This window comes from Cucurbita pepo, chromosome 12 (genome assembly GCF_057944985.1).
Source record: "Cucurbita pepo subsp. pepo isolate OVF chromosome 12, ASM5794498v1, whole genome shotgun sequence".
Classification (NCBI taxonomy): domain Eukaryota; kingdom Viridiplantae; phylum Streptophyta; class Magnoliopsida; order Cucurbitales; family Cucurbitaceae; genus Cucurbita; species Cucurbita pepo.
This window is the reverse complement of record NC_141809.1, coordinates 3,065,557-3,092,479: the sequence shown is the minus strand read 5'-3', so window position 1 is coordinate 3,092,479 and position 26,923 is coordinate 3,065,557. Positions and strand designations below refer to the sequence as shown.

At 39.3% G+C, this 26,923-nt stretch overlaps 3 protein-coding genes across 4 annotated transcripts; 2 read left to right on the top strand and 1 right to left on the bottom strand.

The window, feature by feature from the left end:
• Positions 1-4,302: 4,302 nt before the first annotated feature.
• Positions 4,303-7,229, bottom strand: LOC111806580 (putative plastid-lipid-associated protein 11, chloroplastic). 2 transcript variants are annotated; one of them, XR_015423125.1, is made up of 4 exons: positions 6,710-7,229; positions 6,479-6,544; positions 4,956-5,107; positions 4,303-4,680 (listed from the first exon to the last, which is right to left on the bottom strand). XR_015423125.1 is itself a non-coding variant. In XM_023691951.2 (3 exons), the coding sequence occupies exons 1-3, from the start codon at positions 7,186-7,188 to the stop codon at positions 4,581-4,583; spliced, it is 645 nt and encodes a 214-aa protein (XP_023547719.1). In that variant the 5' UTR covers positions 7,189-7,223; the 3' UTR covers positions 4,303-4,580. The 2 variants fall into 2 exon arrangements, 1 of the variants encoding a protein (XP_023547719.1); XM_023691951.2 differs by lacking the exon at positions 4,956-5,107 and having other exon boundaries at positions 6,710-7,223.
• Positions 7,230-7,554: 325 nt separating this feature from the next.
• LOC111806581 (beta-fructofuranosidase, insoluble isoenzyme 1-like) lies at positions 7,555-9,962 on the top strand. Its single transcript, XM_023691954.2, has 6 exons — positions 7,555-7,772; positions 7,877-8,742; positions 8,850-9,008; positions 9,151-9,389; positions 9,469-9,559; positions 9,631-9,962. Exons 1-6 carry the CDS (start codon positions 7,571-7,573, stop codon positions 9,808-9,810), a joined length of 1,737 nt encoding a protein of 578 aa, XP_023547722.2. The 5' UTR covers positions 7,555-7,570; the 3' UTR covers positions 9,811-9,962.
• A 12,448-nt stretch (positions 9,963-22,410) lies between these two features.
• Positions 22,411-24,991, top strand: LOC111806576 (beta-fructofuranosidase, insoluble isoenzyme 1). The gene is made up of 6 exons (XM_023691947.2): positions 22,411-22,626; positions 22,853-23,718; positions 23,813-23,971; positions 24,174-24,421; positions 24,505-24,595; positions 24,667-24,991. The coding sequence occupies exons 1-6, from the start codon at positions 22,425-22,427 to the stop codon at positions 24,844-24,846; spliced, it is 1,746 nt and encodes a 581-aa protein (XP_023547715.2). The 5' UTR covers positions 22,411-22,424; the 3' UTR covers positions 24,847-24,991.
• The last annotated feature ends 1,932 nt before the right edge of the window (positions 24,992-26,923 follow it).

Genomic DNA, 26,923 nt, shown 5'->3' with positions numbered 1-26,923 from the left:
TCAAGCGAGAGCTGGTTGATTGACAGTGGGTGCACATATCACATGACATATGACAAGGAGCCTTTTGAGGAATTAAGAGACACTGAAGATAAGAGAGTGAGGATTGGCAATGGTGAACACTTGGAAGTCGAGGGAAAAGGCGTAGTAGCTATAACAAGTTATGAAGGTACAAAGTTTATTCCAGATGTTTTATTTGTACCTAAAATAGATCAAAATATCTTAAGTGTTGGTCAGTTACTTGATAAAGGCCATAAAGTGTTGTTTGAGAATAAGCAGTGCTTGATCAAAGATGCTAGTGGCAAAGACTTGTTCCATGTCAAAATGGAAGGAAAAAGTTTTGCTCTAAATCCGACGGCCATTATATCCAGAGTTAGTGCCACTGAGATTTGGCACAAAAGACTTAGACACTTTCATCATCGAGGTTTGCTTCAGATCCAATCAAAGAAGCTGGTAGAAGAACTCACTGACATTGATGAGGACATGCCTCCTGGCCGTACTTGTAATTTTGGGAAGCAACATAGGCAACCCTTTCCTAAACAGGCATGGAGAGGCTCGAAAAAGTTGCAACTGGTTCATACTGATTTTTGTGGTCCTCAGCGAACACCATCATTAAATGGTAATCTTTATTACATTGCTTTTATTAATGAACTAACAAGAATGTGTTGGATATTCTTGCTGAAGCAAAAGTCAGAAGTTGCGGGTGTATTTTAGAAATTCAAAGCCAAAGTTGAGAATGAAGGTGCATGCTTGATTCAGACTATAAGATCAGATAATAGCAAGGAGTACACTTCAGAAACTTTTAACAGGTTTTATGAAGAGGATGGAATTGAACATCAATTGACAACACCATACACACCTCAACAGAATGGCGTCATTGAAAGGAGGAATAGATTCATAATGGAGATGACGAGATGCATGCTTCATGAGAAGGATCTTCCAAAACGTTTTTTGGGAAAAGCAGCAAACATTATTATGTGCTTGCAAAATCGAATTTCAACAAAAGCTGTGAAGGACCTGACACCATTTGAAGTTTGATATGGTTACAAATCTTTTTTAAAGTTCCTTAGAGTATTGGGGTGTCTTTGCTTCACTTACATTCCATAGGTCAAGTTTGATAAGCTTAACAAAAAGGAAGAAGCTGGCATTTTTATTGGGTATAGCACTATATCAAAAGCTTATGGAGTTTTTCAACCACACATTAGTTGTGTTATTGTGAGCCGAGATGTTCATTTTGCTGGAAATAAGCAATGGAATTGGGAAGAACTGACGAAGGTGAATGAAATTTCTAATGCACCAAACAATTTAATCTTTGGTAGCATGTTAGAAGAGTTTGAAGATGAACGACAAGATGCATTGGTTGATGATGCACCTGTCCAAGGAGGAGCTTTCAGTGATCGAGAAAAACAAAATCGGGGAGTTGGTTGATCGACCTCTAAACAGAAAGATAATTGGAGTAGGATGGGTGTTAAAAAAAAAAAGCTTGGAGTTCACAGCATCTAAACAAGGAGGAGTGTTAAAGATCACATATTTGTTTAGATTGCTGTCAGTTAGTATCTAGTTAAATCTCCGTGTTAGGAGTTAGATTTACTTTTGATTTGATTTGATTTGATTTGTTTACTGGTTTGTTACCAAATTTTCTGCAAATTTTTAGGTATACCTTTTTGTATTCTCTGTATATATAGAGCATTCTTGCTCTTCATAATTCAATCTTCTCATCAATCATTCAATAACTCACTCTTTCACTAACAAAATCATTCAAAACTTAATCGAAGAACCAGAGTTTATTAAAGAAGCTATAGAGTTGATTACAAAAAGTACTAGTTTGAAAGGCTCGTTGGAATTGATCTACTATGAGATTTACATTATACGCAACAGAAGCACCTGAAGTACTAAATAGAATAGGTATTAGTTTGGTAATGGTTGAATAGCAAACTCGGATTTGGCAAGAATCTCATTTTTTGGTAGTACGAAGGGGGAATTGGCTCAAAAAGTGAATAGGGGTCGAGACGCAATCGGGCGTCGACGGCTGACTCAAGTGCCCCCTGAATCGCACGAAATGGTCACCTATTGCACCACTCACTAACTCTGCCTGGGGTGGGGGTACCTATTATTCGTTGGCGGTCCAACGCACCCCTACTTAAAGGATGTTGCTTAATTACGAAGGAAATTCTTTCTTCATCGTGAGAGTTCCCTTTCATTAAGTACATCGAGCCAGGAGTGAACATCATCATCATCATCATCTGCGGACAATTCCATATCCTCTTTCATCATTAGCTTAGCTAAAATAGAATAGTATGACAGGCTTTCCGGAAAATGAAACGAAACCCACTTGATCGATATGAAAAAGATGCGCTCAAAAAGACCTCTTACACCCCCCTCGCTAAGTGATCAAGTTTAGTCGGAATTTGCTCTATCAGTTGCTCCCACTCTGGACTGACTTCCTGGAAAGATAGGATTGGGCAATTTTGCCGGTTCTGGAGATGACCTGATTATTAGAGAAAGGGGAAAAGACTTCTTTTTAAAGAGGTTGAGTAAGGGGGGCGGAGCTTGAGGCTTCTGAGCCGAACAGGGAACGAATCCTCCAAAAATGGAATGAGTTCGCAATGACTACCATAATCAGCCCCCTCATCACTTACCACTATTTTTTCTTGGTGGGAGTGAACAATGTTTTTTCTGGCGTTCCTTTCTATTGATGAAGAGGTGACCTCGTGCTCTTCAAGAAATTCAGGCAAAGACCCCCCCGAGCCCGACTTTACCGGGGATCTTAGAGGGGCACCCAATCAAGGCCGTCACCTTCGCCCTTTAGAGATAGGGGCAAAGCAGCGAGACCGACAGAAAGAGGGCGCAACAAAAAATCTTCAAAAAAAGGCGTCAGAGGCCTCAAACTCATTTGGAGTTGGAGAATGACAAAACACTTTCTCAACTAGAATGCATCAACAAAACTGCCCTTCCATATGGATTGTCGTGGCATGAACTTTGTCAAGAAATTTTGGGACTTCCTATTGATCTTGATTAGTTCCAGCTTGTTGAGAGTTCTCTTTTCTTTCTAGACCGAACCCTTTTTTAGACCGTCACCTGAAACACCCGCTTATCCCGCATGTGCTTTCGGAGCCCCCCACTCATTCAATGACTTACTTGTGATTGCAGTCATTCCCCAAAAAGAGAGAAGAGGGAATCGTCTGCTCCCGTTTATGTGACGAACCGAACAACCATCGTTAGGTCCCGAATTCTGCAAACCGCCGGATCCTGACCAAGATCTAATCTCCATTACGTGGTACGATATATCTATCGATTCGAAGAACTGACTTTCAGTTGTAAGTCATCTATTATGCTCCTATCTAAAGTGATGCTAGGTTACTTCACCTTCACCCTCCCGAAAGACAGGTGCAGGTGCACTTCGCTCGGCCATTTTTAAATTTATATACAAATTATGTTACACCAATGTTTTATCCTCTTGTCTTGGGGAAGCTGGAGAATTCCCCAACAACCTACGAACTTAGACCCACCAAAGTAACTTCCCACATATGTGGTAAAATTGTTTTGTTTTGTTGGAAGTTGGAACCTAACCACTGGGCTCGTTTCTATCTTTTTACTCTCTATTTTAAAGTTGAGCAAGAGCACATCGATCCATATTGACTTTCATATAAATTAGCATTGAAAATCTAATGATTCAATTTTATAAATATGAAAATGATGTTTTCGAATGTTTATAGTTTATTGGTTATCATACAACTTGGTGCTCGAATTACAAGTTGTTGTGGCCCGAATTAAAGATGAGAATCGTAGGTTGAGAGAGAGACTGATGAACATTAAAAGGAAATGGCGACTACTATGATGTGTAGCTTCGAATGATGAAATGTCATGGAGAATTAATGAGAGTAATTGTTATAATTGAGAACTAAGACATTGACCAACATAAACCACGAAAGAATTATGAGAGTATACACAAAATTAAAAGTTTAAAACCTATAGAACACTTTTTTGAAGATTATTATAAATTTGACCGTCAATCAATGTATTAGTATAATAAAATAAAAAATAAAAATAAAAAAAAATCAAGATTTCACATGCCAATATAGATATTTTTATGAAATGATATTGTAACCACCCAAGCCCAACACTAGCAGATGATCCTCTTAGGAATTTTTCTTTCAAGCTTCCCCTCACAGATCTGGGATCTCACATATATTAATACTAAAAACATTTGGATGGTCTATAGATGAATGGATACCTGTGCGTACACATATTTATCAATAGATATGTAGGTGCCTACCTACATTCATCACCCAGTAAATATGAAGATTGGATTCGAACATTTGAACCTTTTAACTTTTGCATGAATATTACACCATTATCAATTGTTAGCCCAAATAATGGTAATCGAGGTTTACAACAATAATACTTAAACAGTGAGAGCAGCCGCGTGAGTGTTGCATAATAAGGACATAGATTCCAGAAGGATAGACGCGCAGATTCCAGAAGGATAGACGCACTGGGGATCAATTTAGATGACTATAACACTAATACAATCTCCTGCATTGTGTTTCTATAGCAGCAATGAAAACTAGTGATCTAGCTTTTCATTCTTTCCAAGTGTAGGGAGCACGTTCAACAATCAAATAATCATCTCTGATATCTTTTACAACCCGGATATCCTCATCGAGGTATACAGTCTCGAACCTATAGAAAATAAGACAAAATGCCACATTTATGCTCATGATTGAATAACAAATAAAATGGTCTAGAAAAGAACCGAACATCTAATACTCTTATCTGTAGGATCTAGACATTATCTTTCGTTCAAGTTTAGATACAAGTATGAACGCCCGAACCAAAATAATAATAATAATAATAATAAATAATAAATAATAAAAAAAATAAAAGTAAAAGAGCGAACATTTCATTTTTAGTAAAATCCAAAAGTAAAATCAAGCGGCAAGTAAATAATATCATACCATTCACTGTAATAGAAGTAAAACTCGTTGAGCTCTCTTATTATAACCGGAGGCATTAGAGGACAAGACATCTATCAACATGCCGTAAATAGAATCGAACTCCAGTTTTCACATGTCCGTGATTCTTTGGAGGAATAAAAGAGGCAATGGTGCTGTAGGCAGATTGGTAAGTAGTATTGGTTATTTTGGAATAACCTCAACAAGCTAATGCCAGTACCGTCAGATCAAAACTAGAGAAGTACAATATGAAAGAAAGAGGATTAATGCAAGATCCCACATTGATTGGAGAGAAGAGGGAAACGAAACGAGTATGAAAACCTCTCCCTAGCAGACGCGTTATAAAACCGTGAGGTTGACGTTGATACGTAATGGGCCAAAGCGGACAATATCTTTTTTAAATCCAATATTTGCAATACTTTACTCATTTAAGATGGTAACTCCCCACGAGAAAACGGAAGTTCTATGGTGATTTTCATTTCCTTATTGAGAAATGATCTAGTGGTAAGCAAACTCGTCTGAATTTCATTGAATTTCATTTTAGGATATGGTAGGTGGATCTGGAACGTAGTTGTAACGGCCCAAGCCTACCACTAGCAAATATTTTCTAGCTAGGGAGAGGTTTCCACACCTTATAAAAATGTTTTGTTCTCCTCCCCAACCGATGTGGGATCTCACAATCCACCCCCCTTCGGGGCCCAGCGTCCTGCTGGCACACCGTTGCATGTCCACCCCCCCTTCAAGGCTCGACCTCCTTGCTGGAACACCCCCTCGTGTCCACGCCCTTTGGGACTCAGCCTCTGTACATCGCCTGGTATCGGGCTCTGATACCATTTGTAACGGCCTAAGCCCACCGCTAACAGATATTGTCCTCTTTGGATTTTTCCTTTCGAGCTTCTCCTCAAGGTATTTAAAACGCGTCTGCTAGGGAGAGGTTTCCACTCCTTTATAAAAAAGGTTTCGTTCTCCTCCCCAATTGATATGGGATCTCACAATAGTACTTTAAAGTCATCAGCCACTTTGATGGTTTGATGAATATTTTTTTCAGACACATAATATGTTTGATTGTAATGTCGCAGGTAATGAAGTCAATAGAAATTTGTGTAAGATCATGGAATGTGTTTCTTAGATTCGGAGTTGTTATTTCTATAAAACCACAGCATATCTTCAATAGAATTCTCTCTTTGAATGACTTTTCAAACCCCTTGGATTCATATGAATTACACCATGTCACAGAAAATGAAGGAATTTTTAACATGAAGGATGATATTGTTCGAGAATCAGCTTTTTGTAGAGATAGAAGGTGGAGTTTTTGATGTATCAGGGATTGAAGTCATTGACGAGTCTCAGTCTATAATTTGTCCTAGCTTTTGATTCTATTATTGATCGAACAGCAAGAACATGGTGAACTCAGAGTTCAACATCAATCTTATGGATTTATCAAATATTTCAGACATGTCATATAAACATTAACCATATATAAAAAAAAGTGAACAAAAGGGAACTCATAAAGATAATTAACTCACCAGCCCTGTCCGAATGGAGGCAAAGGAATTTCCCAGTTTTTTCCTCGCAGAACAGCACTTGTAAATCTAAACAACCAGATTCAAACTCAATATCAAATGTAAATTATATGCTAATTTGATTGCTTTAAAATACAACCATTGAATTGAAACAGCAATTCATCCAAACGACCTATGAAGACGAAATTAAAGGCACATTTGTATGGATTAAAAGCAGAGGGAGAGAGAACATACCTAAAATTCACTCTCTGAGAGGAAGCAACTTCAATGCTGGATCGAACGAAGAAAACCCCATCTGGAGGAAAAGTGATGACATTATTAAGACTCTTTTTCTTGACATCAATCACCTGCAAAACATCCCCAGCTTGAGTACCAAACAAGTGAGCCTTCTCAATGATGAACAGCTGCTCTTTCTCAGTGGTCCATAGAAGGCGCCATGTCGCAGAAAGTGAATCGTCCGTAGTGACAGAATTTCGGCCCAGAGACGCCAAGGCGTCGATTGATTTCACAATTGAAGCAAGTTTCTGAGGGCTTTTCTGGGTCTTGAGACCTCTTTCTTGGTCGGAGATGAGGGCGAGGAGTTGGTCTCTGGGTGATTGAGATTGAATGGATATGGAAGAACAAGAGATTTTGGGGAGTTGAGAGAGATGGGTTCCAATGGAAGAAGAAGGGGAATTGAAGGGACGCGATGGAAGGGAGAGGGATTTGGCCATAATGAGAAAATTATGTGATCATCCATCCTCTATCAGTTTCTTTCTACGGATTATTTCACAATTTTTGTGAAATAAAAAACACAAAAATATATATATGAAAAAAAAAATGTTCATATCATTAATATCCTTCAAAGTTAGAGATGATTAATTTAATATTAAAATATTTTAAATAAAATTTAAATGTGTTAATACTATTTTTAAAAATTAATTTAGATTTTTGAGTTTAAAGATATTTTTTTAACCCGTTGAAAGTTGAAAGTTTGAGATTATTTTAACTAATTTATCCTATTTTTAGATTAAATTTATATTTCTTCCTCTATAAATAGTATCAAACTCTTATTTCTTCTTCACTACAAACTCCACTAACAAAGCAAATTCCACAATGAATTTCTTCACTCTCCTAGCTATTCTTCTCGGATTCTCCTTTTGTTCTTTGTTCATTGATAATGGTCTTGTAGTAGTTCAAGCTCTCCATAAAATCTATCCCGAATTACAGTCTCTCGAAAATGGCAACGACACCACTGAGATCAAGCAGCTCCATCGAACTGGTTTCCACTTTCAACCTCATCGTCACTGGATGAACGGTTCGTAATTTCTACATTTTCCCTTTTGACGTGGAGAATACAAGTGTGCACATGTTTTTATAATTATTTTGATATGAGCTCCATAAACATGTCATCTTATGCAGACCCGAATGGCCCAATGTATTTCAAGGGAATTTACCATCTCTTCTATCAATACAACCCTGAAGGCGCGGTTTGGGGGAACATTGTCTGGGCTCACTCAATTTCCAAAGACCTTATCAACTGGAAGTCACTCAAACCCGCGCTTTCCCCCTCAAAGCCCTTTGATATTAATGGTTGTTGGTCTGGCTCCGCCACCGTCCTCCCCGGCCTCAAGCCCGTCATTTTATACACTGGAATCGACTCCCAGAATCGACAGGTACAAAACTACGCCATTCCAGCGAACCTCTCTGATCCGCATCTAACTGAGTGGGTCAAACCGGATAACAATCCGATTGTTGACCCGGGTACGGAGGTCAATAGTAGCGCCTTTCGAGACCCGTCGACGGCGTGGCTGAGCTTCAACGGTCACTGGAACACCATCATTGGCGGCAGGAGCGAGCAGACGGGAATGGCGTATTTGTATAAAAGTAAGGATTTTTTGAATTGGACTAAGGTGGAACAGCCTTTACATTCTGTTCCGAATACCGGAATGTGGGAGTGCCCTGATTTCTACCCAGTTTTCCACTTCGGTAGATTTGGTTTGGACACGTCTATGACGGGAAATTGGGTTAAACATGTGTTGAAGGTGAGCTTGGAGATGACTAGATATGAGTATTATACGGTGGGGAAGTATTATCCGATGACGGACAAGTATGTTCCCGATAATACCTCGGCGGATGGGTGGAGTGGGCTGAGGTATGACTATGGCAACTTCTATGCTTCCAAGTCGTTCTATGATCCGATGAAGAAGAGAAGGGTTTTGTGGGGTTGGGCTAATGAATCTGATAGTGTCCAGGATGATGTTTCCAAGGGATGGGCGGGAATTCAGGTCTGTTTTAGATGCAATGTGCTCTGTTTTGCTCTGTTTTGTTCTATTTTTAATTGAATTTGCTCTATTTTGTGTTTGGGGCGACCTTTTCTTTGTCCTTTTTGTAGGCGATTCCTAGGACGGTGTGGTTGGATCCCAATGGAAAGCAGCTCTTACAATGGCCAATTATGGAGCTCAATAGGTTGCGACGGAAGATAGTTATGATGATAAATCAAAAGCTGGTTAAGGGACAAAATGTTGAGATCAAAGGAATTACTGCGGCTCAGGTCAGTATGTTTAATTCATAACTAACCTGCTCTTAACCCAAATCCCCGACACTGTGGTTTGTAGCGGGTTAAGAAGATGTGAAAGCACCTCTAAGATCAAACAGGGTGTCATTTGATCGATTGTTTCTTGTGTTTTATACAGGCGGATGTTGAAGTTATCTTTAGCTTTTCGAGTTTGGATAACGCGGAGGCATTTGATCCAAGCTGGGTGGACGCACAAGCCGTGTGCAGTCAGCTGGGATCAACGGCCCAAGGTGGTGTCGGACCCTTTGGGCTTCTGACTCTGGCTTCAGAAAACCTCGAGGAGTTCACTCCTGTGTTCTTCAGGATCTTCAAGGCAGAGACTAACCACGTGGTTCTTATGTGCTCTGATGCAAGAAGGTAGCTTCAATTCCCTTATTAAAAGACCTTATACTATTTTTTCATATTTACAAAGCTCTTGTTTCTCTCTTTTGTGTAGCTCTTCTTTGAAGGATGGATTATACAAGCCGACATTTGCGGGTTTCGTCGACATCGATTTGTCGAGTAAAAAGCTCCCATTAAGAAGCTTGGTACGTTAAAGTCATAGTCTAATACGTTCTCACACCGTATCGGCAAATCTAAACTATGTATTATTGTGCAGATTGATCACTCGGTGATAGAGAGCTTTGGTGGAGGAGGAAAAACATGCATAACTTCGAGGGTATACCCAACAAAGGCGGTGTTTGAGGATGCTCATTTGCATGTGTTCAACAATGGAACAGAGTCTATCACGGTGGAGTATCTAAGCGCTTGGAGTATGAGAAGTGCTTGGGTGAACTAACTTAAGTTAGAACAAATTTCTAACCACTAATAATGTTAGAACTATCTTTTTCTAACCACTAATAAGGTTAGAACTAACTCTTATTTTTTTTTTGTTTAATTAAGGTTAATGGCAGATTAGCCTCTTTTTTGTCCATGAATAAAGAGTTATTAGCCAGATTTTTAGAATTTTCGTTTGTTGATCTTTATTAATTTATAAATATTTTTTTAGACATAGTGTTGTAACAATTAACTCTACAGACAACCCTCGAGGAAAGTAATGAAATAAATAAAGTATAAACAAGATAAAAAGATACTTTTGAAAATTCAAATTAAAAAAATAAAAATAAAGAAATAATTCCTTTTTGAAGATGGTCCTTGCATTATTGTGAAGTAAGTACACTTTGATAAAGTTATTCTTCTCATATTTCAAGTTCTTCATGTATTTCTTACCTTCATATATTAATTTCTTTAAATAATAAACCATTAACTCTAATGTTTCTTCCTTAATAAGCCTCTAAGATTTTGAAATACCCTCCTCTTCAATAAGAAATTTATGTAACACGAGTTACATTTTTACTAGCTACGATTGAATCTAAGTTGGGTTGAAAAAATCTTTTGGTCCAACCCGAAATTTCAGGTTGATTGAATGTTGAGCAAGGTGAGATAGTCAACAGTTGTTCACTCTAAACTGGGACTATAATAGGGCTATGCTGGCCTCTTCCTTACTCAGATTGTTTACTTGGTAGTTGGTGATTCGATACATATGGGTAATAAGAGGGCGCTTATGCCCTGATGGTGGGGCCTTATGGGGAAGGGCCCAGCCCAATAAGGATAGCACATCCCCCATGTATAGACTTTTTCACTCTTTCTAGTCGGTGGAACCGGTGAACCACGCAAGCAGGTTAGATGCGTGAGGCAGAGGGCTCGTAGTACCCCCTTTTCTTGATGCAGCCTTTTCTTGAATCACCTACTTTCTAGTCGGTGGAACCGGTGAACGACGCGAGCAAGTTAGATGCGTGAGGCAGAGGGCTCCTAGTACCCCCTTTGCTCGTAGTACCCCCTTTTCTTGATGCAGCCTTTTCTTCGCTGAATCAGGGCTCGTAGTACCCCCTTTTCCTGATGCAACCTTTTCTTCGCTAAATCACCTACTAAAAGGCAGGCCTGCATGCTGACTTTTTCACTCTTTCTAGTCGGTGGAACCGGTGAACCACGCAAGCAAGTTAGATGCGTGAGGCAGAGGGCTTGTGGGCTTGTAGTACCCCCTTTTCTTGATGCAGCCTTTTCTTCATTGAATCACCCCCGTTTTCTTGATGCAGCCTTTTCTTCATTGAATCACCCCCATTTTTTTGAAACCGTCCTTTCGAGTAGTATCGCTGCTGTCTTTTTTGCAGCTTTTGTTGTTGCTGGAACTATGTGGTATGGTTCAGCAACTACCCCGATTGAATTATTTGGTCCCACTCGTTATCAATGGGATCAGGGATACTTCCAGCAAGAAATATATCGAAGGGTTAGTGCCGGGCTAGCCGAAAATCAAAGTTTATCAGAAGCTTGGTCTAAAATTCCTGAAAAATTAGCTTTTTCATTTTTTTGATGCAGCTTTTTCTTCATTGAATCACTTACTAAAAGGTAGGCCTGCACGCTGAGACTGACAGAGGGCTTGTAGTACCCCCTTTTCTTGATCTAGCCTTTTCTTCATCGAATCACCTACTAAAAGGCAGGCCGAATCACCTACTAAAAGGCAGGCCAGACAGGCGGTGGACTCTTTCATTAGGGAAGGGAAGGAGGGAAGGGAAGAAGGGGCCTAAGCACAAGGCAGGCCGAATCACCTACTAAAAGGCAGGCCAGACAGGCGGTGGACTCTTTCATTAGGGAAGGGAAGGAGGGAAGGGAAGAAGGGGCCTAAGCACAGCAAATGCCATACATACACTTGAGTGGCAAAGGAAAGCGAGATCGTACCTCTTTTTTCAGGCCTGTTTGAACATACGGTTCCCACAGAAGATCAAGTTGGTGAGCCGTGTGATGGGAAACTTTTCCGCACGGTTCGGAGAGCACTGAATTAGAATGAGAGGTTCATCACCACATCATTGCATGCAAGGGGAGCTCGCTCGATTCCCAAATTAGTCCGACTCGTTATTCACTTCTGCCTCCGTGTTCGATAGCCTGACCGCAGTGATGTTAATTGTGGTTACATTCATAAGTAGCTTGGTCCATCTTTATTCCATTTCATATATGTCTGAGGATCTGCATAGCCCTCAATTTATGTGTTATTTATCCATTTTTACTTTTTTTATGCCAATGTTGGTGACCGGAGATAACTCTCTTCAATTATTTCTGGGATGGGAAGGAGTAGGTTTTGCTTCATATTTGTTAGTTCATTTCTGGTTTACACGACTTCAGGGAGATAAAGCAGCTATAAAAGCTATACCTATCAATCGAGTAGGTGATTTTGGATTAGCTCCTGGGATTTTGGGTCGTTTTACTCTATTTCAAACAGTAGACTTTTCAACCATTTTTGCTCATGCTAGTGCCCCTAGAAATTCTTGGATTTCTTGCAAAATGAGTTGAATGTCATAACTCTTATTTGTATTTTACTTCTTATTGGTGCTGTTGGGAAATCCGCACATATAGGATCGCATACTTGGTCACCCGATGCAATGGAGGGGCCCACTCTAGTATCCGCTTCGATTCATGCAGCTACTATGGTAACAGCTGGCGTTTTCACGATAGCAAGGTGCTCCCCTTTATTTGAATACCCACCTATGACTTTGATTGTTATTACTTCTGTAGGAGCTACGACGTCATTCCTTGCGGCAACCATTGGAATATTACAGAACGATCTAAAGAGGGTCATAGCTTATTCAACTTGCAGTCAATTAGGCTATATGATCTTTGCTTGCAGCGTCTCTAACTATTCGGTTAGCATCTTTCACTTAATGAATCATGCATTTTTCAAAGCATTACTATTCCTGAGTGCAGCTTCGGTGATTCATGCCATGTCGGATGAGCAAGATATGCGGAAGATGGGGTGCTTGCCTCCTCGTTCCCTTGTACCTATGCCATGATGCTCATGGGCAGCTTATCTCTAATTGGATTTCCTTTTCTAACTGGATTTTATTCCAAAGATATGATCTTAGAGCTCGCTTACACTAAGTATACCATCAGTGGGAACTTTGCTTTCTGGTTGGGAAGTGTCTCTGTCCTTTTCACCTCTTGTTACTCTTTTCATTCACTTTTTCTAACATTTCTAGTACCAACTAATTCATTTGGGCGATACATCATAAGATGTCATGATGCGCCCATTCCTATGGCCATTCCTTTAATCCTTCTCGCTCTCGGGAGTCTATTTGTAGGATACTTGGCCAAAGTGTGACCCGTAAGCCTATAAGTCAGTATTGTGACGAAGCGGCTCTTGCTCACCCGACACGATCGTACGAAGTCATAATTCACCCAACACGATCATCGGTGGTGAACTAGAATTGGAGATCGGATGCGGGCGAAATTCCTGCCAATGGCTGAGATGTTCAGTCGACTCCCTCCCCCTTTGTGGGGGTTCGGACCCTACGAGTGAGCAGAAAAGGGAGGAGGAAAGAGGCCCTGGCGAACCGTCATAATTAGTGAACAAGTGTAAGCGTAACTATTCAGTTAGCATCTTTCACTTAATGAATCATGCATTTTTCAAAGCATTACTATTCCTGAGTACAGCTTCGGTGATTCATGCCATGTCGGATGAGCAAGATATGCGGAAGATTGGGTGCTTGCCTCCTCGTTCCCTTGTACCTATGCCATGATGCTCATGGGCAGCTTATCTCTAATTGGATTTCCTTTTCTAACTGGATTTTATTCCAAAGATGTGATCTTAGAGCTCGCTTACACTAAGTATACCATCAGTGGGAACTTTGCTTTCTGGTTGGGAAGTGTCTATGTCCTTTTCACCTCTTATTACTCTTTTCATTCACTTTTTCTAACATTTCTAGTACCAACTAATTCATTTGGGCGAGACATCATAAGATGTCATGATGCGCCCATTCCTATGGCCATTCCTTTAATCCTTCTCGCTCTCGGGAGTCTCTTTGTAGGATACTTGGCCAAAGTGTGACCCGTAAGCCTATAAGTCAGTATTGTGACGAAGCGGCTCTTGCTCACCCAACACGATCGTACGAAGTCATAATTCACCCAACACGATCATCGGTGGTGAACTAGAATTGGAGATCGGATGCGGGCGAAATTCCCGCCAATGGCTGAGATGTTCAGTCGACTCCCTCCCCCTTTGTGGGGGTTCGGACCCTACGAGTGAGCAGAAAAGGGAGGAGGAAAGAGGCCCTAGCGAACCGTCATAATTAGTGAACAAGTGTAAGCTTCGTTGCCTGACGGTATGGAGTACTGACCACACCAAGGGACAGGCCCTGAAGCGAAGGACGGGAACGAGCGGAATCAATGTGTTCAAATTTCTGGCCTTGCACCGACCATCTAATGGACCATGGACTAAACGACCACAGCCTGAAAGGACTATGTCGAGGGAACCGCCGCCCGCCTATGGGCCGCTATAACTATCCAAGAAGACACTCGAAACTGAAAGGATAAAAAACCCACCCGGTGGACTGCCGAGCTACAAGTCCCACGACACAGGAGTGAGATTCTCTATAAAGCCAAGGCGCGGGTGGCCAAGACGGCCCACTTGGAGAATTGGGATCTCAGCAGGAGCAGTTATCCGCTCCTCACTTGGCTTCTATACATATATTTTTTTTATATTTTTGTGGCTCCAAAAACCCGTCCTCAGTTCAGATTGTAGGCTCGTGTTTAGTTGCCAACCGTTGAGGTTGGAACCCTGGAAATGCGAAGGTTGCAACAATGAAATCCGGCTGGCCGATAAGCAAAAGAGAATCTACTAGTTGAGTTCTGATTTGAGTAGGCTGGTAATAGGGAATACTCTAACCCTGGGAACCGGACTGTGGCTAAACTAAGTCCCATCTCTTTTGGTTGGGCTCGACAATTTGTATCTAACGAGATCAACAAATTTCTTAACAAACTAGTTTCATAACATAATTGTTATTATGATTTCAACGACTTGGTTCTAAAAATGAAGAAAGAAGAGAGTGGGTTTCCTCTTCTTCTGGTGTATTTGAAGAACCTTAAATGTATTTGAAGCAGGTCCACTAGAACGTGGGAAATTCAAAAGGACAACAACTATCTTATTCGATCATGAACGAGTTGGTCTAAAAAATCTTCCTTGAGGAGAGAGTGGAAACATATGCAACCTTGGCCTATGGATTTTTTAACCTTGGGTCAACCAAAGCAGCCCCTTCAAATTGGTAAGTATTCTATAGCGGGTCTACCTAGTGCAGCGCAAGCTAGAAGGATCTTTCGAGAAATACCTGATCGAGGTTTAGTGGATATAATTTCATATTGGGTTTTGGACCTTATTCACTCGCCTTATAAGAGCTCCCTCGATCTTATGCTTACCATGTCCCTTGTAGTAGGTGCTTTTTCTTTTTGGGCACTGGAACCCCTAGCAATTCTCGAAGTGGACCCAACTACCGTCCAAGATTCAAACAAAGCTGCAATGCGTAAAAAGACCCAACTAGATAGCCCTAACTTCGTTGCCTGGAGGATATATATCACTCTAACCAAGAACATACTAAAAGAATATCATGAGCTGATAGGGGATCAACATATCGAGGATCCTCGAACTGAAGTAAGAAGCGAGCATTCGTGTACACGTTAACTTCGATAAACATTGGTTTAATGCAAGATTTGGTGTGTACTTCCCACCTACATATAGGCCATATAGAAAAGGAGGAACAATGGTCCAATCAAAGAGAAAATCGGTTATTACCTTGTTACGTGAGGAATCTCCTCGATGCAAAAGCAGAATGCAAAATAGAATCATAAAAGCAGAAGAAAATGAAAGAAAACTCAATTAAGATCAGATCAAGAGAAAGAAAAGAAAGAAAAGAGACCAATAGATTAGGTTAAATCAGGGACAGGATTGAATATGCTTTACCTTGTAAAAGAAGTATTTCAAATGCTCAACCGTAAACTCGAGGGACAGGAAAGAAAAGAGACCTTGTTTAGAGTGAAAGAAGTCCATTAGATTTAAATGTGTATAGCATATATCTTTCCTTCCGAAAAAGAAGAAGAAAAAGAACGGACTAAAGCCTAAAAAAGAAATGAGATAATGAAACCTGTGTTAATTAAGGGAAGGTAATAGAGTATAAGGGTCCGGTCAGGGAATAGAGGTTTAGGGGAAGCAACTCACTTCACACCAACCCAATCTCTACCGGTGAAAAAAAAGATATTGAAGATAGAAATTTATTAGAAGAAAATGAAAGAAAAAAGAGGAAGGTAATAGAGTCAAAGGTCCAGGAAAGAAAAACGAACAAGAATAAGGAGAAAGAGAAGAAAAAGAGAGAAAAGATTCGAGACCTATAGCGACAGGAAAGAAAAGAGACTGTAAAGGTTCAAGTTTAGGAGAAGTTAAGCGGGATAAATCTCCCGCTCTCTCCAAATTCTTCTTTTCTGACTCTCATCTGCTTTTTCAGTTCAATCATATAATAGAGTACAAGGGGAAGGATTGATTCTTATGAACCGAGCTCAAGCTATCTATTTTACTCTCCTGTAAATTCTATTTGTTTAAAGCCTATTTACCAAGAAAAAGAAAAGAGAGGTGAACGAGTAAAGTCGAATTAATCTTTCCTTAAACCTTCCAAAACAAAATAAGGAGAAAGAGAAGAAAAAAAGAAGTAATGAATTCTATTTACCGAGTGAAAGAATAAAGAGGGAATAGAATCTGTGGTGAAGGTCAGGTTAAATAAAGGTTCCGGAGCGAAGCTACTTGACCAATAGAATAGACAGAGGATTTAATTGACTCAACTGTATTTGTTCGTTTTAATTTAATTATCTTCTTCTGATTCTATAAAGGTTCAGGAGTTTACCGAGTTTACAGTCTTTGAAGGGAAATCTTTGATTCGAGACGCTTTACCTCATGAAAGAATAGTGAAACCCTAGTTGAAGAAGAATCGTTTCAAAGATAGAAAGGAAGCAAACAAAAAAAACTGCTACCGAACCTTTGAACCACCTTATTTATTAACCTGACCTTACTTCTTACGAGAATGATGATTTTATTACGAGACAAATTCTTCTTTTATGACGAGAATCTGAAATGAATCAAAAGAGAAAGACGAAACAAATGAAAGAAAAACCGTTCTCGAAGAAGCGTGACCAATAGAATAGGTTCCAAAAAGAAAAGATTCAAGACCGAGGTTAATGAGGTAATCCCTGCAGCTTTACCTATTGATTCAAAGGTGAAGGAGAAATAACCAAACCCCTCTTTCCTCGAATTAATAAGGAGTCTTTCCTTCCTTGAATCCTACTATCCTCTTTCAGTCTTTCGTTCCTTAAATAAACCTGACGAAAAAGAATAAGAAGAAATGGATTAAAGCGAGGAGCGAAGCCACCTTGTTTACAGTGAGTGAAAACATATGAGAGTAAGAGAAGAAGAATTTGGAGAGAGAAAGAACGTTTAACCTATTTACCAAGTTGACGAGGATTTCATTGACTCGACTAGGTAGTCTCAGACCAGGGGAAGGAAGGAGCAAAGCAAGCAGACAAGAAATATTAAAAAAAAAAAATGAAAGAAAAACGAAGTCTCATCCCTAACTAAATGATAATAATTCCTCTCCTTTACAGTCGAGCTGCTTCACACCTTTCCCTCTTCTCGTAACCCAAAGGCATAAATTGATAGCTTCCTTTTCGAGTCACCCTTAGATTATCACTAAGAAAAAGAGGAAGGGAATAGAGTAGAGTCAAAGGTTCCGCTCAGGGAATAGAGTCAAAGGTTCCGGAGCTAAAAGCACACCAACATCATTGTAATCGAAGCCTAGTTTACGAGGTTTAGGTTAATAAATAAGGTAAATAGATAAAGCTGCTACTGAATGGACTTTCCTTTACAGTCTTACATATTCTCTCCTCTTCTCAAGTGAAGGAGTAAAGAAGAGTTTACCATGTTTGAAGGGAGAGGTTTAGGAGGGAATCAATTTCTCCTTTCCTGACTGAAACATGACTTAAAGAACGGAACATTGTGTAGTATATATATCCGCAGTCTCAAGAAAAGAGATATGAAACCCGAGTGAAAGAATAAAAGAGAAATGAAAGCGAAAACTCACTCTTCTTCAGCTACCTAACAAAATGATGATAATTCATCTCCTTTACAGTCGGGCTGCTTCGCACCTTTCCCTCTTTTTGTAACCCTTAGAAGTAAGAAAAAGAGTTTACAGTGTTTGAAGAATTTCTTATTCTTTTGTTTCGTGTAAAGCTTGTTTTTGTTTTCGGTTGAGTCTTTGATTTTGAAGGAGAAAGACTACTATCCTATTTACTAAGTGAAAGAAGCGAGAGGAAAGAAAAGAGCTACTTTTTCCTCGTGAAAGAAGGGAGACGAAAGAAGCCGAAGTTCAGGTTTTCGATTGAGTCTTTCTCTTTTTCTTATGATTTAGAATTGTTAAGGAGAGAAGACGAAGACAGAGTGAAAGAGCTGTTTACAACAAAGAAGGAGAGGAGCGAAGCAATGAGACCGAAAGGAGAGAAGCTGTTATCTATGTAATTGAAGAAGCTGTAGAAGAGAACCACCATGGTTTAGGTCCCGACACATGGGGGATTAATTCAGCAGCAAGGATCATGAATCAAGGGAAGGGAAGAATGTTACCAGAATTTTGAAGTCACCCCCGATTGAGACCTAGATGGCAACCTAACCTAGTACGTCATAATTGAGAAAGGGAACACCCCCCTAGGAAAAGAAAAATAACAAAACAAAGGCATAATGTATTGAGAGGCCCACTCTTTGCATTCGGCTGGAAATGGTCATAGTCTAGAGTTCTTACTCGGGCTCGGGCTATTACCATCAGCACCAAACAAAGAAGCCTTATCCTACAGAGAGACTACGAAGAACTCCAGGTGGAAGGGAGTTTTCTTAGCTCCCGATATGCCGAACTCCAGGTGGAAGGGAGTTTTCTTAGCTCCCGATATACAGTTTCGTAATCGGTCTCGAACGTGATGAACACGTGTAGAAAAGAGAGAGGACAAAAGGAAAAGGAAAAGTGAAACGAGATGAGTTGGTGAAGCAAAGGCCAAAAGGCAATTGTTTCCGAAAAGAAAGACAAATAAGGGGATTACTAACCCTTCCTAAGGACACTTCAACCACCACACACTTCAGTTTATCAAATCTCAGAATCTCTCAGTGTCCTGTCCCTCTTCCATCTCCACCGTCCACGTGTCTCCCACATGCAATTATTGTATTCATTCATCGTAACCCCACGTCACCCACTTTTTTCTTCCAAATTATTCATTTATTTTTGTCTATTTAGTTTTAAATTAAAATTTTAAAATAAACATTTCTACATCTATACATTTCCATGCATCATCGTTGACATTCGTACTCTTCTCTAATCAATGTAAGACTTTCAATCTACCCTCTTCGGGACCCAGCATCCTTGCTGGCACACTGACTTGTGTCCATTTCCCTTCGAGACTCAGCCTCCTCGCTGGCACATTGATCAATGTTTGGCTCTGATACTATTTGTAACGACTCAAGCCCACCGCTAGTAGATATTGTCCTCTTCGGCCATTCATTTTCGGATTTCCGCTCAAAATTTTTAAAACGCGTTTGCTAGGCAGAAAATTCCACAACCTTAAAAAAGAGTTTCCTCTTTTTTTTTTTTTTTTTTGAGAAAACAGATAGGAAAACAATTTCTTACCATCAATCAATGCATGGAGCTGAAATCGAGATTTGTTTTTTAGTATTACAATTCAAAAGCGGGATGAAAGTTTAGGGTGACAACATGTAAAGAAAGCGACTATCGCATTACAAAGTTGAGGTATGATGGGGTCGAGAATGATAGATAATCGAAAAAAGGGTGATAAAGTACAAAATTGGAGCATTTGGGGAGATTAAGGGTGAAATTATTGGGGAAGTTGAAGAGGGACACATACCCGACATAGGGGATGGATTAATTTTGGGAGGTAATGATTTTAGAGACATGGAAATACACATATCACTCTCATTTCAACATCAATTTCCTTTTATACCCGACATAGCTTATGAGTATCAGAGCACCGATCTTAGTATTCTTAATAACAGAGCACTGATCTTGGTATTCTTAATACCCCTTGGACTCGGAGTCCAGGAGAGTATTAAATCTAAAGCTAATTTTATTTCTATTTCTCATTCTTAACCGTTTCAATCTCTTTTTGTTAAAAATGAAATACAGGACAAAGTTGCTGTTACACTAACGTTTTATCCTCTTGTCTTAGGGAAGTTGGAGAATTCCCCGACAACCTACGAGCTTCCCACCAACGTAACTTCCCACATATGTGGTAAAATTGTTTGGTGGGAAGTTGGAACATAACCACCCCACTTTGTTTCCGTTGCACATAGATCGGTCGGTATTGACTTTCATATTCAATTATGATGTTTTTGAATGTTTATATAAACTAATTTGTTATCGTACAACTTGGTAAAGTAGTTGTGGCTCGAATTAAAGATGAGAATTGTAGGTGGAGAGAGAGACTTGTGAATGTTAAAAGGAGATGGCAACTACTACGTTATGCAGCTTGGATTTATGATATGTCATATGGAGAATTAAAGAGAGTGATTGTTATAATTAAGAACTAAGAAGTAACAACCAACCAATGTAAACGTAACTCAACTAATTTAAACATAAACTTTCGACTATGAGATTAGAAGAAGGTTGCGTGTACTATGAGAGTATACACCAATAAAAGTTTAAAACATATTAAACACTTTTTTGAGACTCACATGACATTTGATTGGCGACCAAAAAGTAATGATTTCACATACCTATATAGATGTTCTTATTAAATAATATTGTAACAATCCAAATCCACCATTTGTAATAACCCAAACTCACCGCTAGCAGATATTGTCTCCTTTGAGATTTCCTTTTCAAGCTTCCCTTCACCGAAGTGGGATGTGGAATCTAACAGATGTAATTACTATGTATCTACATATATTTACCAATTGATATGTACATGTGGCTACATATATTCATCAACCTATACATACGAAGATTCGAAGATTTGAATGACAGAAAACAACATTCAATATTACCCCATTATTAATGGTTAGCCCAAATAATGGTAATGGAGGTTTATGTAGCAAGAGTGTTGCATAATAAGGACAGATTCCAGAAGGATAAACCTAATGGGATCAAATCATATGACTATAATACTAATACAATCTACTACATCGTGTTTTTATAGCATCAATGAAAACCAGTGATCTAGCTTTTCACTTTTTCAAGTATAGGGAGCACGTTCAACGATCAAATAATCATTTCGGATATCTTTTACAACCCAGATCTCGTCATCGAAGTATACTGTCTCGAACCTACAAAAAAAAAAAAAAAAAAAAAAAAAAAAAAAAAAAAAAACATGCCACATTCATGCTCATGGTTGAATTACAAATAAAATGGTCTAGAAATGAACAGGAGCAATGCAGTTCTAGGATTGTACAATCTAATACTCTTAGTGTAGAAAGAAAGCAAAGGGACGTTTATCTTGAAGATCTAGACAGTCTTTCGTTCAAGTTTAGATATAAGAATGAATGCCCAAACCATTACAAGTTGCTGGAGATGTGGACGTGAACATGTAAGTTAGAGATTGTGAGATCTCATGTCAATTGGGGGGAGAATAAAACATTCTTTATAAGGGTGTAGAAACATCTCCCTAATAGACGCGTTTTAAAAACATTGAGGGGAAATCCGAAAAGGAAAGCCCAAAAAGGACAATACCTACCAGTAATGAGCTTGGACTTAGGCGGTTACCGAAATGGACAAAAAAAAAAAAAAACTTAAAATAACACTTTTTATGAGACATTTTGAGTAAAATCAAACGAGATTGGGCATAAAGTAAACGATATCATACCATTCATTTGAAGTAGAACTCGTTTAGCTCTCGTATTATAACCGGAGGCATAAAAGGACAAGACATCTATCAACATGCATAAATAGACCCGAACTCCAGTTTTCACATGTCCGTGATTCTTGGGAGGAATAAAAGAGACAATAATACCGTAAGCTGCTTGGTAAGTAGTATTAGTTCTTTTGGAATAACCTCTCAAAAATCATTTGAAGCGATTTGATTCAATTCTCTATAGTTTTTCAATATTCTCAGTGATTCAAATAAACCTTCTCATAATTCTAGCCAACAAGATTCTCGTGGCTCATGAATTTTACAAGGTTCTCACTATGTGTTAGTATCGGTTTAAAAAATGGTTATAAATTTTTAAAAATAACATTAATTACAAGCCTTTAGAAAGAAAGAAAAAATTCCTATCATTAATACCCTTAAAATTGAAGTGAGAGATGATTTGTCAATGTAGATAGGCCATTTACGTCTACATGTTAAACATTTTTAATAAAATTTAAAGATGTTAATGCTATTTTTAAAAATTAATTTAGATTTTTGAGTGTTAATAAAATATTTTTTAAAGTTGAAAGTCTGAGATTAAGTTTAACCAATTTATTCTATTTTTAGACTAAATTTATATTTCTTTCTCTATAAATGGTATCAAACTCTTATTTCTTCTTCACTTCCAACTCAACTAACAAAGCAAATTTCACAATGAATTTCTTCACTCTCCTAGCTATTCTTCTCGGATTCTCCTTTTATTCTCTGTTCATTGATAATGGCCCTGTTGTCGTTCAAGCTCTCCATAAAATCTATCCTGAATTACAGTCTCTCGAAAAGGGCAACGACACCACCGAGATCAAGCAGCTCCATCGAACTGGTTTTCACTTTCAACCTCATCGTCACTGGATGAACGGTTCGTAATTTCTACATTTTCATTCCCTTCTTTCCTTCGATTGTTACAATTTTACCCGACCCGATCGGATCAATCCTCAAAATAGTGTGCACATCTGTTTTTATTTATTTGGTATTACTATTATTATAAAAAATAACATTTCCCTTTTGACGTGGAGAATACACGTGTGCACATTGTTTTTAGAATTATTTTGATATGAGCTCCATAAACATGTCATCTTATGCAGACCCGAATGGCCCAATGTATTTCAAGGGAATCTACCATCTATTCTACCAGTACAACCCTGAAGGCGCGGTTTGGGGGAACATTGTCTGGGCTCACTCAATTTCTAGAGACCTTATCAATTGGAAGTCACTCAAACCTGCGCTTTCCCCTTCAAAGCCCTTTGATATCAATGGCTGCTGGTCCGGCTCTGCCACCGTCCTCCCTGGCTTCAAGCCCGTCATTTTATACACTGGAATCGACTCCCAGAATCGACAGGTACAAAACTACGCCATTCCAGCGAACCTCTTTGATCCCCATCTAACCGAGTGGGTCAAACCGGATAACAACCCGATTGTTGTCCCGGGTACCGAAGTCAATAGTAGCGCCTTCCGGGACCCGTCGACGGCGTGGCTGAGCTTCAACGGTCACTGGAAGACCATCATTGGTAGCAGGAGCGAGCAGACGGGAATGGCATATTTGTATAAAAGTAAGGATTTTTTGAATTGGACTAAGGTGGAACAGCCTTTGCATTCTGTTCCGCATACGGGAATGTGGGAGTGCCCTGATTTCTACCCAGTTTCCCACTCCGGCAGATTTGGATTGGACACGTCGGTGACGGGAAATTGGGTTAAACATGTGTTGAAGGTGAGCTTGGAGATGACTAGATATGAGTATTATACGGTGGGGAAGTATTATCCGATGACGGACAAGTATGTTCCGGATAATACCTCGGTGGATGGGTGGAGTGGGTTGAGATATGACTATGGCAATTTCTATGCTTCCAAGTCGTTCTATGATCCGATGAAGAAGAGAAGGGTTTTGTGGGGTTGGGCTAATGAATCTGATAGTGTCCAGGATGATGTTTCCAAGGGATGGGCTGGAATTCAGGTCTGTTTTAGATTGAATGTGCTTTATTTTGTTGAATTACTCTGTTTTGTATTTGGGCTGACCATTTTTTTTTCTCCCTTTCTCCCTTTTGTAGGCGATTCCTAGGACGGTGTGGTTGGATCCCAATGGGAAACAGCTCTTACAATGGCCAGTTATGGAGCTCAATAGGTTGAGACGGAAGAGAGTTATGATGATACATCAGAAGTTGGATAAGGGGCAAAATGTTGAGATCAAAGGAATTACTGCAGCTCAGGTCAGCATGTTTAATTTATAACGGAACCCCGCCCTTAACCCATTATCGAAATAGAAAAAAATAAAAGGATAAGGGCATTCTATTTCGACAAAAGACCCACACCTAGTGATTTGTAGCGGGTTAAGAAGATGTGAAAGTGCCTCTAAGATTAAAGGAACAAGCTGAGTGTCATTTTATCTATTGTTTCTTGTGTTTTGTACAGGCCGATGTTGAAGTTATCTTTAGCTTTTCGAGTTTGGATAAAGCGGAGGTATTTGATTCAAGTTGGGTGGACGCACAAGCCGTGTGCAGTCAACTGGGATCAACGGCCCAAGGTGGTGTTGGCCCCTTTGGGCTTCTAACTCTGGCTTCAGAAAACCTTGAGGAGTTCACTCCTGTGTTCTTTAGGATCTTCAAGGGCGAGACCAACGAGACAAACCACGTGGTTCTTATGTGCTCTGATGCAAGAAGGTAGCTTCAATTCCCTTATCAAATGGACATTATAATTATTTTTTTCATGTTTACAAAGCTCTTGTTTCTCTCTTTTGGTGTAGCTCTTCTTTGAAGGATGGATTATACACGCCGACATTTGCGGGTTTCGTCGACATCGATTTGTCGAGTAAAAAGCTGCCATTAAGAAGCTTGGTACGTTACAGTCATAGTCCAATGCATTCTTGAACTGTATCGGCAAATCTAAACTATGTATTATTGTGCAGATTGATCACTCGGTGATAGAGAGCTTCGGAGGAGGAGGAAAAACATGCATAACTTCGAGGGTATACCCAACAAAGGCAGTGTTTGAGGCTGCTCATTTGCATGTGTTCAACAATGGAACAGAGTCTATCACGGTGGAGTATTTAAGTGCTTGGAGTATGAGAAGTGCTTGGGTGAACTAACTCCTTTTTAAGTTAGTAGAACAGCTTTATAACTTCTAATAATGTTAGAACTAACTCTTAGTTTTGGTTTTATTAAGGTTGTAATGGCAGATTAGCCTCCTCTTTTTGTTTTGATCTTTTTGAATAAAGAGTTAGATTTTCATAATTTCCTTTGTTGATATTTTTCATAGATGTTTTTGAAAATCCTAAATTTATGGGGATCTTTTTGAATAAAGAGTTAGATTTTCAGAATTTTTGTTGATATTTTTCATAGAATGTTTTTGAAAGTCCTAAATTTATCATTATAATACTTTTCAAATAATTTTAAAGATCTTACTTATGAAGTTTCATATTATGATTGAGGCACTGAAAAAGAAGGACAGCTTGTCAGGATGCATGGGTACTTTGGGGCAAGGATCGTAGATGTGACACCCGAGTAAACAAAAGGTACATGAATGATATGATATTATATCGAATGAGAACACATGAATGAACCGGAATGAGAACGATCTTGAGGATAGGATAACTAAGAAAGACTTAAACAATTGAAAGTCACTGTTTATATCAACAATGTGCCTAAGAAAGACTTAAACAATTGAAAGTCACTGTTTATATCAACAATGTGCACTTTCCTTTCTCAATAGCTCAATTATAGGAAGTCCATGATTAAATGTGTTTTACTTAGAGCAATTTTATGTTGGGTGACCTTTTAAAAGTTTTCTTGGGATGAATGTGAGTGAGATGCTAGAAATATTCGTGTTGGTTTATGAGAAATATCGAGATTATTAAGAATCAAGTTTGGATTTCAAATTCTAATCCAAATCATGGATATGAGTCGTTATAATAGAAATCATTTACATATTGTTCCTCGTACTTAATGTTTTGAACCTCAGTTTAGGACATTTTTGCACTTAAGCGTGGGATGGTGTTCGTTGTTCATCTCTAAGAATCTAGTTGTAAACTTATTCGTTGTTAAGTTAGCTCTATCTAATAACCATTAGTAGCAATTGCTAGCTATGTCGTATCTCTATAGCCACATTTACTAATTTGGAAAACAACGTCTTATGGGTTGAGACATCCATCATCATCTTAGATGGTACAATTTTAAGCGTTATAAAAAATCTCAAATTGAATGTATGCCATTGTGACGAAGAGATTTTTTCTTAAGCTCTCGTTGAATCTATGTGTAAGTAACAATATCTGTACTTGCATTAGTTATTGGAGAAGTATTTTAGTAAAATTTATCTGCTAGATCAATTCGTGAGGTAATCGACCTAGAGAAGAATGCATTGAAATATGCCCTCTTGCATTATCCCTCAATAAATATGAAATAATTTGAATCGTAACTTTCATTAGAGACTTTAACTATGTTTAATATATCACAAATTATAAGAAAATACTTTTTGAGATAAATATGTGAGTCTTCATTAGGATGCCTAGTCTAACGTATACAAAAATTCGTAACGTTACGGGCTTCAACTCCAAAAATAGTCACGGACAATAGTACAAGTCCATGTTCACTCTTAAACATGCCCACTCCAAAGGCACGCACGTGTGCTAGCCACAAAATTCTGGGAGGTTAACCTCTATGAAAAATCAAGACACACAAAACCTTTGGAGGCTAACCCCCGCGCCCACCGCACACCTCCCGTGTGCGTGCTCCCTGTCACAGTCCTACATTTTTTACTGTGCGGCGTTTTGATCTTGACACGCTCACGACTAACCTTGAGGGGAATTAAGTCCCATATATATTTTTTGCCTCGGCTTTGTGGCTTCGTCAAACCTTAGGCGAGGTTTGTTTTCGCCAATCGAACATCGCTTGTGCGGAATCCAAGCTTGTTCAACCACACACGCCGCCTGCGCATGCATGTTCAATCGTCTGCAACACATCCAACTTGCCTCTACACTAGGCCAACTCATTCGGCTCGATCTTACCTCTGCTCGGGCCAAGGTCTCTCAATACAACGTCACATCTCATCTTGCCATCTCGATCCCCATCGACAGGGTCCATATATCTTGACGCCATCCCGAGTCTCGAGATGTCGTTGGCCATCATAATTCATTCGGTCATGCCATCGAGAATGGGCCCACGTGTTAT

Bases quoted from the DNA above. Each gene is read 5' to 3' on its own strand.
- LOC111806580 (XM_023691951.2), bottom strand. From the start codon at position 7,188: ATGGCCAAATCCCTCTCCCTTCCATCGCGTCCCTTCAATTCCCCTTCT. The intron at 6,545-6,709 runs GTATGTTCTCTC...CTGGTTGTTTAG, and splicing joins TCTCAGAGAGTGAATTTTAG to ATTTACAAGTGCTGTTCTGC. The intron at 4,681-6,478 runs GTGAGTTAATTA...TATTTTCTATAG, and splicing joins CCTCCATTCGGACAGGGCTG to GTTCGAGACTGTATACCTCG.
- LOC111806581 (XM_023691954.2), top strand. From the start codon at position 7,571: ATGAATTTCTTCACTCTCCTAGCTATTCTTCTCGGATTCTCCTTTTGT. The intron at 7,773-7,876 runs GTTCGTAATTTC...CATCTTATGCAG, and splicing joins TCATCGTCACTGGATGAACG to ACCCGAATGGCCCAATGTAT. The intron at 9,009-9,150 runs GTCAGTATGTTT...TGTTTTATACAG, and splicing joins AAGGAATTACTGCGGCTCAG to GCGGATGTTGAAGTTATCTT.
- LOC111806576 (XM_023691947.2), top strand. From the start codon at position 22,425: ATGAATTTCTTCACTCTCCTAGCTATTCTTCTCGGATTCTCCTTTTAT. The intron at 22,627-22,852 runs GTTCGTAATTTC...CATCTTATGCAG, and splicing joins TCATCGTCACTGGATGAACG to ACCCGAATGGCCCAATGTAT. The intron at 24,422-24,504 runs GTAGCTTCAATT...CTTTTGGTGTAG, and splicing joins ATGTGCTCTGATGCAAGAAG to CTCTTCTTTGAAGGATGGAT.